Below are 15177 nucleotides of genomic sequence, written 5' to 3'. Positions count from 1 at the left end.
GCAAATGAGACCCTTGAAGAGGTTATGGAATCTAAAATTCCATATATAAGTTCAACTTTACGCTTCATTGTACTTAGCTTATTGTATTAGATATGACATCTCCTTCAATGTTGATCTATTGGTAAAGATGCAGCACCGCAGCTACACACAACCACTGAATTGGTATTAAAGACGTTTTCCGCCACCCTGAAAGGTACTACGAATTTAGGTTAATACCAACGCATCTTGAGCGAATCTGACCCCCTAATCCTCATAATGATGTTTGCCTTGTTTATTATGCTGACGTGGGTTACTTGTCAAACCAGCACAAGGTAAATCCCCGAATGGTTATGTCTTTACCGTTTCATGATATAACCTTAGTTGCGAAATCTTCGAATTATTCCAAGACTCATCTTACTTCACTACGCCATACGTGAGACATGGTCAGGAGTTCTTCTTGAGCATATTCGAATACTTGTTGTTTTCATCAATCGTTGAGTTCCGACGACGATCCATGAAGACTATGCCGCATGAATCAACTTGACCAAGACATGATACATCAACGAAGTCAACGCCAAGACATATTGCATCTACATCTACATCAGCAAAACATCAAGAGATTGAAGTCATGCAAGCCGATCCCAAACAATCTTGCTGACCTTTACACGACGTCACTGCCGAAGTCAACCTTCTAGAAGTTTGTCCGAGGAATTGGTATGTCTAACTATTCGTATGCAATGATTGTAGTTCTCATTTGGAAGTTCTATCAAACTTAGGGGGAGTATCCAGGAGTATATTCACTTGTTCATAATGTACTCTTTTTCCGTACAATTATGAGCATTTTTCCCACTGGGTTTTTGCTACCTAACTAGGTTTTGACGATGACTTCATCAACTGATCTACTTCATCGCTGAAGACCTGATGCGCCATTGGTTTGAGTATTTACACACTTAAGGGGGAGTGTTGCAATCTTATTAGATTGAGAATGTGATTGTGTAAATCCTAACATATCTAGGATATCCTTATGGGATTCTACCATATCTCTTAGACTAGATATTATCCCATTAGAGTTGTAATCCTATTAGGGTAAGGAATTAACCTTCCCTACTACTATAAATAAAGGCATAATGGGGTGGAATAGAACACACCTCAGAATTACATCTCTATCTTCTCTCTCTATTGCTTTCGTCCCATCTCCCTCTCTATCCTAAATACAGTTCAGTTAAATAGGCCTACAACACTCTGATTGAATAGCCACTTAGTATTATGGTCTAGTGGTATTCCTCTTCACTTGTAAGTGAGAGGTCTTAGGTTCGATTCTCGCTAAAGGCGAAATTGAACCACATTATTGCTAGCTCATTGTGAGGCTAAGCACACTCCTCCTCCCTAATGTAGACAATGTCATTTGTTCAAAAAAATAAATAAATGTTGATTGACTACTTATGGACTTCCTTGAATTCATTTAAAATCTCAATTGAATATATCTAGATTTGTAAACTCTTATAAAACCTTTTATACTTCTAATTCATAAATGCTAAGTTTTTTTTTGGACAAATCATAAATGCTAAGTTGGATAACAAATTTAGATTTCTTTCATAAAGATTGCATTGTCACCAATAATTTCCATGGCATTGTTTTTCTCTACCGTGTTGGATACATTACCAATTCTGCCACCAAACGCGCTGCGTATGTGCACGCAACTCAGATTTGCTGTAAACCCTTCTATCACGTTAAATTGTCAACTTCCAAAAGAAACACAGTACCCGTTCTTTGTAATATTCCATAGGACAATCATCAACCCTTTCCTATATAAATATGACGAATATTTCTCCTTAATCACACCATCCTCGGCCTCAAATCTCAAATATTCCAAGACGTTTTTGTTCATCATAGCCTAAAAGGCACCGCAAGGCCACCATGGAAATGAAGAAGATTGCTTGCGCTGTCCTCTTCGCCGTCGCCTCTGTCAGCGCCGTGATGGCTCATGAAGGCCACGCCCACGCCCCTGCCGAGGGACCTACAGGAGGAGCCCCAAATGATGCCTCTGCCAGCCTCCCCGTCTTTGGGTCCTTGGTTGGTGCCTCCATTGTGTCATTCATTGCTTACTACATGCACTAAAATAATCAAGAAGGAATGAGAAGTAAGAGAGAGGAGATCAACTGAGTAATTCAAAGAAAGGGTGGTGAGGTTTATTTTTTGTTCCTAAATAGAGGGTCTCTGTTGGTTCTCATTTCTTTCAAGTTTATGTGAAACAAGTATTTTATAATAACGCAATAAAGAACTTCTATTATTTAGTTTTGGTGCATGATCTCAGACTAGTGAAAATGTTGCAGTGTGCAAAGTGTTATTGTAGATAGAGAAATCATGTCTACTCATGTTTTCTCCTGATACTATTTTTGTTTATTTCTGTTTTTTGTATCGAACAAAGTATAAGAGAATCAATGGACTAATATAAATAAGTCTGCACAAAATAATAATAATAATAATAATTTGTGCAGAAATCAAGCTCAAATTTTTCAAGTAACGTCCAAATGCTTCAGTTTCGAGCTTTTTGTACGAATTACAAATGTAGAAAAACATCCTGAAATTAAGATAATTAAAGAAGGAAAGTAACTATAATACCAAGTATATATTGTCCCGTTGATTTTTGCTGCATTTTGTTGAGAAGTCGAGGGTATGTCATTGTTACCATATGTTTATAACATTTGTCCATTAATTCGAGCCATTTTCCTGTTGTCCTTTTCATCATGGAATAAGATTTGAGCCATTTTTGTAATATTATGTGAAATTTCCACCGCTCTGTCGTACGGTTCGGTTTTTTTATTATTATTTTTTCATTTACAAGTAGGAAGTTTTAATTTTGATACTTGTGCATATGGGATGGCTTAACCTAAATTTCTTTCCAATATAAATATGTATCGCTATATTAAATATAAATATTTTTTATTAGCATCTTACATATTATTGTAGGGTGATGTTATATACATCAAAGTCATGCATCAAATGACATGGCACATTTTACACATAAAATTTCTTATTACGATTATTAATCAAATTTCAAGGTAAATTAAAGTCAAATTGATTAGTGCCACATCTTTGACTATAAATTTGGTCCACAAATTGGAGTAAATTAGTTGAAACTTAAAAAAAAAAACAAAAGTTCAATCAGTTGTATTATAACACTTAGTGTGCTAAAATGGGTGCACTAAAAAATTTATCTACCATTGTTGAGGTGCTCAACAATGGAAAGTGATCATCAACGGAAAGTGATCATTTCCAGATCCCTTCCAACAAGTCCACCAAGTCCACTCATCCGGGCCCTTGATCCAACGGCTACAAACAGATGACCCCTTTAAAAGTTATAACAACTTTAGCCGTTGAATCAAATTTCAATACTCCGAATGAGTGGACTTGGTGGAAGGGATTCGAAGACGATGCCTATCCCTCAACCACGAGAGTGGACTTTATAATTTCAAGTCATTGAAAGTTGAAACAATACTTGATTAGAAGAAAAGTCATGGCATTGTATTTATAATTTCTAATCTTGAGGGGTAACGAGAGTGGAAGTTTCCAATTGGAATATGATATGAAATTTCTACATAATTTTATATGACAAAGAAATTTTCAAGTAATGTCCAAATGCTTCACTTTCGAGTTTTTTGTATAAGTTATAAATGTAGGAAAACATCTTGAAATTAAGATAAGAGTAAATTGTAGTTATGGTCCTTTAACTTTAGCTCAATTGGAGCAATGGTCTAGCAACTAAAAATTCATTACCATTGGTCCATCAACTCATCAAAACGTACAGCTATGGTCTCTTAACTAAAAATCAACTACCATTGGTCCCTCAACTTTAATTCAACTAGAAAAATGGTCTCTTAACTTTAACCCAATTGTAGTAATGGTCCTTACAACATAACTCGTTTTGACAAATTTTTTGACGTGGTTGATGAAAATGACTATAATTACACACTTTGATGAGTTGAGGGACCCTAATTATATAAATGGTTATTCCAATATTACTTATTTTAACAAACTTTTGACGAAATTGATGAAAATAACTATATCTACACATTTTGATCAGTTGGACTAATGATAATAAATTTTTAGTTAAGAGATCATTGCTTCAATTTGATTAAAGTTGAGGGAGTATTGTTACAATTTATTCTTAAGATAATTAAAAAAGGAAAGTAACTATAATACCAAGTACATATTGTCGCGTTGATCTGTTGCTGCATTTTGTTGAGAAGTCGAGGGTATGTTATTGTTACCATATGTTTATAACATTTGTCCAATAATTCGAGCCATTTTCCTGTTGTCCTTTTCATCATGGAATATGATATGAGCCATTTTTGTAATATTATGTGAAAGTTCCACCGCTCAGTAGTACGGTTCGGTTTTTTTGTTATTATTTTTTCATTGATAAGTATGAAGTTTTAAGTTTGATACTTGTGCACATGGGATGGTTTAACTTAAATTTCTTTTCAATGTAAATATATATCGCTATATTAAAAACAGATATTTTTTATTAGCATCTTACATATTATTGTATGATGATACTATATACGTCAAAGTCGTGCACCAAATGACATGGCACACTTTACACATAAAATTTCTTATTACAATTATTAATCAAATTTCAAGGTAAATTAAAGTCAAATTGATTAGTGCCACATCATTTGACTATAAATTTGGTCCACAAATTGGAGTAAATTAGTTGAAACTTAAAAAAAAATTCAATCAATTGTATTATAACACTTAGTGTATTTTAAATGCGTACACTAAAAATTTTCTCCACCATTGTTGAGGTGCTCAACAACGATTCTCGCCTCAACGGTCCCTCGTCTCGTCCGGGACAACCACTGGTCCACTTGAAATAGCCCTGCATCTCTAAGTCGAGTCCAAATTGTCGATTAGGTTTGGCGGCAAGGCCATGGTCTGGGTCATGCAAAACCCGCCATGGTCTGCTTGAAATTATTTTGGGCCAGGCCTCTACATTCGGCTCATGCCCGAAGCCCGCACCTAGACATGCGCAGGAGAGGTAAACGCCCGCCTAGAAAGATAAATCGTTCTCTCCTCCTAAAGTTACCCTTCCTTCTCTCTCTCTCTCTCTCTCTCGCTCTCTCTCTAAATTCTTGGTTCAGCAAAAATGGCGGCCATGATCACACGCAGATTCAGCTCCAAGCTTTCAAGACTCTCTCATCCTCACTCATCACTGTCTGCTTCCTCCACCTACCTCACCGCCCAAAAGCTCCAAACCCCTGAAACCCCTAACTGCTTTACTCACTCCTCCAGTTCCACTTTCTCCCCAAATCCTTGCAAATCTTCATCAAACCCCACCATCACTATCGAACGCTACATAAAATCATCAAATCCAAAACCCATAAACCCTAATCTCATTTGGGTACCCAATTCAAAATCCATTACTCAAAACCCTGAATTCAAGAAAACAAATATTGGTCTTACCTTTACGCAATCGTGTCCAAGTTTCAGTACCAATTTGTGCAATCCTAGGTTTAATGGGTTATCAGATCAAAAGCCCAGATTTTTTTCAACCTCCTCTAGTTCATCGTCATCGGGTTCAGAATCTGAAAAACCCCAAAACCCTAGTGAATACCCTAGTCAAAACCCTAATTTCAAGCACCAAGAAATCGAAGGACCGACGGTGGAGCGAGACCTTTCGACTTTGGCCAATGAGACCAGAGAAGTTCTGGAATCGATGGCGAAAAACATGAATAGTCTGAGCAGGGCATTGGCTCTTCTGGGTTTGGCCCAACTCGGCGTCGGAGCTTGGATTTCGTACATTACCAAATCGACCCCAATGCCGGAGGTTTCAGTTCAGAGCATTTTGGCTTTCGGGTTGCCGTTTACATTGGCGTTCATGTTGAGGCAGAGTTTGAAGCCAATCTACTTCTTTAAGAAGATGGAGGGGCAAGGCAGGCTGCAGATTCTGACTCTCACTCTTCAGATTGCTAAGAATTTGAATGTGTTCTTCGTTCGGGTTCGCGGCGTTTCGTTCTTGTGCATCGCCGGTTTGTCCGTTGGAGTCTTGTATGCTGCCCTTACAAGATGAAGGATGAGTGATTAAGATTAACTCCGTTTTAAGCATTGTTTTTCATGAATTTTGATACATATGGTATTGTTGGATTGTTATATTATCAATTTACGGGAATGGAAAATAAATTCAATACTTCCATCTTGTTACGTTATCGGTTAAACCTTTTGCAATGTTGGAAGTTCTTGTCACATGTAGCAATTCTATGGTTTAGTAGACTCTGAATTTGGATCACATTCAAGTAATGAAATGATGATTGCGGTTATTGTTCTAAATTCATAGTCTGATAAAATAAGTATTTTATATTGTTCGGCGGTGTAACCAAAGAACACTTCATTTGACAATGTTAGAGAGGATAAACTGTGTTTTAGGATGCACGGAGTTTTTTGGATGGGTAAATTATTAGGTGAATAGGGAAGTCTACTCTCCGTAACAAAATGTAAGAATTGACTACAATATTTACATGTATTTAATATAATCATCATTTTACAGTCAGATATATTCATGTAAATATAGGTACTTAATACAATAATTGACATTAGATAGATACTTGAAAGAAAAAAGAGAGAGCACCTTCATCATTCGGAAATATAGTTGGTAATTTACAGAACGGAGTATAGTTCATAAAAAATACCTACGTTAATTATTTGGGCACTTTGCTAGAAAATATACTTCAAAACAATTTGGGAAATATTTAAAATTAATATTTATTTATTTATATACAATATTAGTTTTTTTTTTCACTAACATATTTTTTTTAAATCTTAAAAATACGTGTAGAATAATTGAAATTTATTTAAACCATTGAAAATGTGTAAAAGTTGCATTTGTTTTTTGGAGTAAAAGTAGCATATTAAACGTGAATAATACGCTTGTATATTTATATAATAAGAAAAATTAATAAAAATTGTTTGAAAATTTTGAATTTTAATGATAAGGACAAAATAAAAGGTAAAATAAATAGTACCAGAATTAACTTTTTAGTGTAAAAATGTGATTTTTCGTTAAAATTCTCATAATAATATGCATATTGCATGCAAATTTACTTACCAGGGTAACAATGTATAATTAAGTCAGAATATTGAATCCTTCAAACCAAAAATACAGAAAAAAAAAAGAAAAAGTAAATAAGCAAAAATCAGGAACAATGAAGCACATACTAATCTCTCTTTCTCCCCTTTTATATTTTTTTTTGTTGTTTTATCAAAAATATAAATATTAAAAACAGATTAATAATAAAGTTAATATCCTTAGAAAAAGAAAGCATAAATCTGTCCGCCCTATACACAAATTGGATCCTAAACAGTATTATCTCCGTCGGAAAACACAAACACCAAAGCTGAATACTCCTCATCTCCAAAAATATTTTCCACCGCTTTACCCCAAGCCTTAATAATTCCGTTTTATCTCCAAACCAAAATTTGCGAGTGGGGAAGCCCTCGCCTTCACTTCTTCCGCCTCCTTGTAAAAATGTTCTCGACCATATACAAAAAGAATTTAATCCAATTTATTGGAATTTCGAGGACCTCGAGCATTTCAAGTCGGGCATATTGCAGAAGGTAACATCACTTTCGGGACTAGTTCCCCGCTGGCTTAGGTTCTGTTCGAACATAGGTTAAACTGCGAGCTGTTGGGGAAGGAACAGCACTGCCAGTGACTGGAGAACCCGTCTCACCCTGAGTGGCCTGAGTATCACGCTTCCACTGCAAGCTCCTCGCACCAGGTTTGATTAGGGGACGAGGCCTGTATGCACCAGACATGCCTCTCGGGAAAGGGGACCTACCAAACCTGGCAGTGGCAAATGGAGAGCCCCGGGTAACCCTTGGCCACATCATGCCAGGAGCAGCTTCTTGATGTGCAGCTCCCCTCTTTTCAACCTGCGATAGGATGATAACAACGGTAAAGATTCGTTCCTACATTTAAAAAAAAAAGGTCGTACCCAGTGCACAAGGCTCCCGCTTTACGCAGGGTCTGGGAGAGGTGAATGTCGGCTAGCCTTACCCCCATTTATGGAGAGGCTGCTCCCAAGTATAGATTCCGTGATCATTTTTTACGTTGTCTAATGGTTGATGAATCAAATCCCAAAATACAATGAGCAAATACATATCCTAGCGGCAAAGATTTTGCCTTGAAAATTATATGCTAAGAAGCAAGCAAATAAGGTATGTTCTCCAAAGACCAAACAATAGCAAAAAGTCATCACTAGTGAGTTATGAGTTCTAGTTACTACAATGATATATACCTTGAGGATCCGTGACATAAAAGAGGTTCCGTCCAGAGATAAAGCATTGTCTGCCGCTTCCTTCCGTGTGAACTCTACATAAGCCGACCTGCTCAAGTAAAGTCATTTAGTAACGACTAAGTAAGGAATATGTATTCTCCTTGTATCAAAGGAATGGCTAGGCTAGCAGCTGAGAAGGGAAGAATAATTATGACGAGACATCTTACCCTTTAGGTTGCCCAGTTGCTGAATCAGTAACTATTACTACTTTTAGCACTTCCCCAAACTTGTTGAAATGTCGAGAAAGACTATCTTTTGTAGCAGCAAAATGGACCTGTGCATCCATAACAAGATATAACTAAAACTGGAAGTGCACAAAACAAAGACAAAACATCAAATTTTGAACAACAAGAAGGGAGCTATTACATTGTTAACAAAGATAGTTCGAGAATCTGCATCCTCCAAAGGGCGTCCACTGACATATAGACCTGCACGATATTCCACAAGAAAAATTATAAAAATTCATATTTGCTTACTACTCGAATCAAGAAGATCCAATGCCAGAAAGAGAATCAATTATTTTAGTTAAAAGTAGGGGCTTGACTTCTCTCATTTCTAAATAGGGGAAAATAGTAATAACGTGAAAACAAAAAAAAGAGAACTACTTTACAAGTTTCCAAACTCACCAGTAGAAGAGGAAAGCATCTTCTGAGAATCTGCAGCAGGTGTTGCCTGCTACCATAAAAGGATGTATTCAAAAACAGTCTCTAAGTGCAAAGAAATATCAAGTAAGTTTCACGTATATGTGACGATAGAGGAGAGGTGGGGTGTGCACGCATCTTACATTTCCATTACTTGCTCCGACAGGACTGCCATTCTCCTTCATCACATGCAAACCAGATTTGGAAACCCCTGCCGTACTATCCTGTAGGGATTTCCAATCATCATCAACAACTTCTCTTGGCTCCTGAGAATGGGGTGGCTTCCACGTATTGACATTGACAGATACGTTCACAATCTTATGCGAAGAATTCGCAGCTGCAATAGGTTGGCCATGATCTTTATTCCTGGATAGCCGCATAACATCATCAACATTCTTCGCCACATTGTACCGTGACATCAGTGAATTTTCAACCCTGCTTCCACCAGATGTCCCAATTTGAGAAACATCAGTAACACTACGACCCATAACATTAACATCATCAAACCCTTCCTTGTCCGATATAAAATCAGAAGCCACACCAGTTTCACTTTCTAACATAGCATTCCCTACATACTGTCCACCATATTCACTTCTAGCCAGATACGACAATTGTGTTTGCTCACGAAGTTGGACGGTGTCTTCAAATTCAACATCCTCGGTAGCAGCATCTCTAAATGATGCAAGAGGCACACTGGTCTCAGAAAACTCCATACCACGACCAAGTCGATCAAACACACTTCCTGAAGGTTTGACTCTTGTTACATCCTCAGCAGCTTCTGCAACAGCTTTCATCACAGTTGACATGGGATTTGGCACCCTGGCCACTGACTGAATCCGTTGAGGACGATCAACCAATGATGAGTCAACAGTGGGTGTAGATACCACAGAACGAAGACGCTTCAATGTGGGCTGCGTTGCTGAATTGGATTGCCTTGAGGTTGTCAGTGCATCACGCATGGCAAACTGAAGTAGCCGTCGAGGGGCATCAACTTTCACTTGAGAAACTGGTTCCCTCTGTCAATAAGTTGATGATTGAATGAGAAAGTTGGATACCTGTTATCAAAGTGCAAACATACTATACCAAAAAGGTCTTCAAAATGCTTCTTCTTAAATTGAATACTCAGTCCAGCCTACAAAACCATCTTGCTTTATTTATTTATTTATTTATTTTTGTTGGGGGGGGGGGGGGGGGGGGAGTGTTTCAGAGGGAGGAAAAGAAGAGGGGGGAGGAGCAAATGAGGTTTGCATAGAGTGACAAGAGCAACAGTATGCACATTAACAACCATTAATATTTATTGGCACCCACACAAGCCAGTGAGTGATTGAAATAAACAAGAGAGAAGTAATTGAACAAATCTTTCAAATTTATTGGCATAAAAGGGAAAACTCCTGATTACAGAAAGAAAAGTTCCAATACTAAACAAGAGCCTTGAATTCTTTTCTTTAGTAAAGCAGTCGACACCACACTTCAGGATATACGAGGTTATTTATAACTATTTAACAAGGAGACAAAAAAAAATTGACTTTTCCATACAACTGAAGAACAGATAATTAGCACATGAATCAATATGGCCCCAAGACAGCTGCAAGATCCACGATCAAATTACTAGAGTCAAATTAACTACCCCCTGCTTATCATAAAAGAAAAAAATCACAAATTCAAACCTCTGTATTATGTTGCTCATCAGACCGAATCCTTTTCCTTTGCACTGCAGATTGACGTGAAGGAGACTTTGCACGACTAACTTTGCTATGACTTTTATCTTCTACATAAATATCTCCAATCTCAGAGCTTCGAAAAGGAGGGGGTTCAGCTTCATCCCTCGCTAGTCCTTTCCATTCCCTATTGTGCCGGCTTCTAGTTACCTTATTGTTAGACTTCTCTCTTTCTGGCTCAGAGCTCAAATGATAAGAATCACTTTTTCCAATTAAGTCACCTGATGTAGTTTTTCTTTGACTCACATCCTCAATCTCAGAATCTTGTGATTGTAGATGCAAATCCGAATTTGAAGCCAGATGATCCCACAACCTAGTGAGGAAAATTTTAAACAAAAAATTAGAATGCTGCCGACAATACATACATGACCAAACTAAACAACCATTATATGTGGAATAGCATTGCTCATAAATGAGAGAAAAGAAGAATTACCAAGAAACAAAAGAATCACTGTCATCCCCCAAAAACACGTTCAACTCATTCTTTGCTTCTTCTTTGCCCCTGCCATTCCTTAAAAGGACAATAACATATTCCTGCAAGGAAATCAGAAAATTCAGCGAAAGTTTTAGTGCCGTAACTTTTGTCAGTGGATAGATTTACATAAAGAAAAAAAAACGAGGGGGTGTACTCAAGTAGAGAATTGAACACAAACATATTTCAGCTTTCATCTCATGCATATGAAACTCCACTGACAGGTATATAAAGGGCACAAAAAAAATTCCAAGGTTATGGATAGCAAGCATCAAGTACAATCTAATTCAAATTACATCACAAGCTGTACTAATTAGACATCCAGAAGCAGGATGGAACTGGATAAGACGCAATGGCTCTGCATCATTTGGAACTAAATATATGTAAAATTAAAACCATGGAGTGCCACCTTACACATTTACACCAAATAGTGTTATGTGGCACTTGGTCCTTTTACACAAAAACATCTATATTGTATACCCTAAGAAAAAACAACCCACATATGAACAACACCACACACATAAAATGACAGTTCGCTTACAATAAGAATAACATCTGAAAAGCCACAAATAAAAACAGGCGGACACATGTACTTGTATGCACTTCTCACGTCCTGTATAAAAAAAGGATGATATTGGTAGGCTACTTCAGATATTTTAATTTTTTTTGTTTTCAGATATTTTAATTTCTTTTATTTAATTTCATGGTTGTATTGCCTCTCTAAGGTCAAAAATAAGGTCATGATTGGTAAAAGAAGGTAAGAAGATCAGAAAGCAATCTCAAAGTGTCCCATTCAAAAAGTACCGAAAAATTTGGTAACACTGTATTTAAAATTTTCTATTATGGACACCTTAAATAGCCATGTCCTTTCAGGCCCAAACTTGATGCTTTACCTACTAGTAAGAAGTAGCTCAATAACCCTTCAAATCCATGTTTAAAGCTCGGTGCACACATAAATTTATCAGGAGGTACATAAAAAAGGCCCCTATTTAACCCCCTCCCCCACCCTCCTTTCTTTTTCCTTTTATGAGTTCAGCAATAGCCAGTAGTCCACAAGAAAAGCATTCCAATCTGCCATGTATTACTAACATCACATTCTATTTCCTCAATCATTAAGGAGAAAATCAGCATTTGAGAGATTAGGAGAGGGCATCAGCGTTCTACTAAGAGGACCCTTCACATTGCTATGTTGTCCCTCCCTCTTGAAAGGAAACTATCATGAAAGCTTTTCTAGAAAAGCCCCACACAAACAATCACCTTAAAGAATTCCACAAAAAAATAACCCCAAGCAATGGTCATAAACATTGGCACACTTCCCGGACCTAAAAGCTCACACTTTGAACAATGGGCATAAATTCATTAAAAACCCTTAATAAGGTAATCTAACTTTTTTTTCATAAAAGGTACCCAACCTGAAGCAAGAGAAGTGCAACCATTCTCTAATAGAGAGCTCCAAAATCTAGGCAATGATTTAAATGGAAACAAATTTTAAAAGTTCGGCAATGCTTATGAATTAGTATCTCCATGTCCAACCTACAATGCCTGCCTTAAACCGAATGGCAACATCATGCAAGGACTAGCCTAGCTACAGTTCACTAATACCAATTCATGGTACCATCAAAATAAATCAAAACCCAGGATACCAATAGAGTTTTTTGACCGTGAAGTCGAAACCATATCAAAATCCAAATCTGTACTCCAGATATATACTTAAAACCACAAAAACGGTAGGCAATCACGCCAATTAAAACAGAAAATCAAATGGAACAAATTCCCCCAATCAAAGCATTGAAAACTGGACAATAATCAGCATAAATTTCAGAACAATGCGCAAAAGATTACTATTAGCCGAACAAGAGAGTCCGTACCACAAGAGTGTCGTCGGTGTAATCCCCCATGAACTCCTTAAGCTTCTCTCTCACACTCTCTCTCAACTTGATGACTGAATCGCCCGTCAAATTAACCCTAAATGTCCTATCATCGACCCGATCCACGCTCCCCATCGCTACGAAACCCTAATTTCGGCCCTCACAAACAAACCCTACCGCCCCAAAGCTTCGGAAACCTCTACCAATCGCAAAACCCTAGCTCGGGTTTATAAATATCCCTAGAGCCGATCAAACCCCCTCCCCCGCCGGAACTATGGGGGTAATTGTAGGGGATTTTCCCGGGAAAGTGACGGAATACGATTTCCTAGGCAATTGGGCAGTAGGGTTTCGTGGAAAAGTTTCCCGATAGATAATTCCCGGGGAGAAAAAAAAATGAAATCTTTGATGTAATAGAGAGAGAGAGAGAGAGAGAGAGAGGGTTTTGGTACGAAGGCGAAACGTTAACTGTGGGAAGTAATATCTCGCAAATTAATAGTTTACTACTGAGACTGGAATGCTGTACTTTCTTTCTGTTTGGGATAATTCGTATTTGATATCGTCCCTCTTTTTTTTATTATTTCTTTTTGGCTATAATTGGGTAGCTCTTGGTGCTTTATATAGAATCTCTTCTTATTATTTACGCTCTATTTTATCTCATTTTATTTTATCGACTAATTTTTGTTATAGGTGATGTTGTTATCTATATATTAATTTTTACTTTTCATGTATATTTATTAATTTTCAACCGTCGAATCCGATGAATTGAAGAAGATCAATAAAAAAAATTAACAAAGATGTGTGTGAAATAAAAATAAAGATGTGCGCTACCCTTCTTTATTATGTCTCACTTGACCTCATTTTGTCAACTAAATTGAGAGAGGCGTTTTAGTTCAATGATGTGTTACAGGTTCTCTGGTCTTTTCAATGGTAAATATAACAATATGTTAAAAGTATTGTGATTTTATTGCTATATTAGGGGCGGATTGTCGTCATCGTTCGACTCCCCTCCAACCTGGCCTTCCATGAGTAAAACTCAATCAACTCTTGCCCCATCAAAGTTGCAATGGCGACATATCATGCACGCTGGTCTACGTAGGTAACTTATTTAATACCGTAATAGTAAAGTAGGTGAGATCAATATTTTTTGAGCTCACTAAGACCATTTCCAACTCTGGGCTAAAAGTCAAATTACCCCCCCCAAACACTCTCCAATCCATGCTAAAATTTTAGGCTAAATGCCAAATGCTATTTCTGGGCCAAATACCCCCCAGCTTTCCCCCTGGGCTAAATGCGAAATGTTTATCGGAATTTAAATTTTTTTAGATTAAAATGTTCATAAAATTAATTTACAATAATCTACATATTTTTTTTTTTAAATTGATTTAAGAAAAAAATTTAGGCTAATTTCATTCTTTAATAATTCCGGGCTAAAATTTTAGGGTAGAAGGGTTGGAGCAGAAAAAATGTTTCTGGGCTAAAAGCTAAATTTTCCGGGCTAAAAAATTTGGCTTTTAGCCCAAGGGTTGGAGATGGTCTAAGGGCTTATATAAGGGGGTAAGTGCCTTTTACATGGAGTCGGACGATTGATAGGGAAAATAACTTAAATTATAGCCAAGCGCTTCTTGTAATCATTTAATCAATATATTCCCAGCACCTCAATGAATGTAACCCAATTTTAAAGGATGAACCACTTAAATCTTGAGTCCATTATTTCATAGCTTTAAACCTGCACCCATCAATAGCTAATTGTTCTAGTTTGTTAACCTACAAATTTTAAGCGTTAACAGTTAGACCTATATCAGACATCTTGAACCCTGGTTGGTCATAGACTCATAGACCATGTGGAGGCACACGATCGGACCTAGTTACTCATTAACCGGCACTTAGAATTTAACCCATTTGTATTTATTTTGATAGAAAGAAAGTGAGAGAATTAACGGTAACACCAATTATGGGATACCAAATAGAGTTGAAGAACTCTGATACCTTTCTTTTGGATCAAAATACTCTTAGACCATAAAATGCTAGGATGACCACATTTTGAAAATTACATCTAAATCGTCTTTTTAATAGAAGTAAGACCAAATTATATTATGGACCCTACATCTTTAGAATAATAATTTAAATGTGATATACAATATGTGATATTCTTAGCATTACTCA

The 15177-nt window shown here is 36.9% G+C and overlaps 3 protein-coding genes across 3 annotated transcripts; 2 read left to right on the top strand and 1 right to left on the bottom strand.

Moving 5' to 3' along the window:
- Window positions 1–1799: 1799 nt before the first annotated feature.
- LOC126628625 (arabinogalactan protein 23-like) lies at window positions 1800–2273 on the top strand. The gene has a single exon (XM_050298392.1). The coding sequence runs from the start codon at window positions 1897–1899 to the stop codon at window positions 2095–2097; it is 201 nt and encodes a 66-aa protein (XP_050154349.1). The 5' UTR covers window positions 1800–1896; the 3' UTR covers window positions 2098–2273.
- Window positions 2274–5023: 2750 nt separating this feature from the next.
- LOC126628620 (uncharacterized) lies at window positions 5024–6309 on the top strand. The gene has a single exon (XM_050298384.1). It carries the CDS (start codon window positions 5129–5131, stop codon window positions 6050–6052), a length of 924 nt encoding a protein of 307 aa, XP_050154341.1. The 5' UTR covers window positions 5024–5128; the 3' UTR covers window positions 6053–6309.
- An 873-nt stretch (window positions 6310–7182) lies between these two features.
- Window positions 7183–13514, bottom strand: LOC126628610 (nucleolin 2-like). The gene is made up of 9 exons (XM_050298366.1): window positions 13015–13514; window positions 11108–11208; window positions 10624–10987; window positions 9100–9972; window positions 8942–8987; window positions 8682–8743; window positions 8483–8589; window positions 8277–8364; window positions 7183–7911 (listed from the first exon to the last, which is right to left on the bottom strand). The coding sequence occupies exons 1-9, from the start codon at window positions 13147–13149 to the stop codon at window positions 7612–7614; spliced, it is 2076 nt and encodes a 691-aa protein (XP_050154323.1). The 5' UTR covers window positions 13150–13514; the 3' UTR covers window positions 7183–7611.
- Between the last annotated feature and the right edge of the window lie 1663 nt (window positions 13515–15177).

This window comes from Malus sylvestris, chromosome 7, assembly GCF_916048215.2.
Source record: "Malus sylvestris chromosome 7, drMalSylv7.2, whole genome shotgun sequence".
NCBI lineage: Eukaryota > Viridiplantae > Streptophyta > Magnoliopsida > Rosales > Rosaceae > Malus > Malus sylvestris.
Note: the sequence above shows the minus strand (reverse complement) of the source record. Positions and strands in the feature narration are given on the sequence as shown.

Excerpts from the sequence above, each read along its gene's own strand:
- LOC126628620 (XM_050298384.1), top strand. The coding sequence starts at position 5,129 with ATGGCGGCCATGATCACACGCAGATTCAGCTCCAAGCTTTCAAGACTC.
- LOC126628625 (XM_050298392.1), top strand. The coding sequence starts at position 1,897 with ATGGAAATGAAGAAGATTGCTTGCGCTGTCCTCTTCGCCGTCGCCTCT.
- LOC126628610 (XM_050298366.1), bottom strand. The coding sequence starts at position 13,149 with ATGGGGAGCGTGGATCGGGTCGATGATAGGACATTTAGGGTTAATTTG. Across the intron at positions 8,744-8,941 it reads GATGCTTTCCTCTTCTACTG|GTCTATATGTCAGTGGACGC; the intron begins GTGAGTTTGGAA and ends AATATCGTGCAG. Across the intron at positions 8,365-8,482 it reads GCAACTGGGCAACCTAAAGG|GTCGGCTTATGTAGAGTTCA; the intron begins GTAAGATGTCTC and ends TTACTTGAGCAG.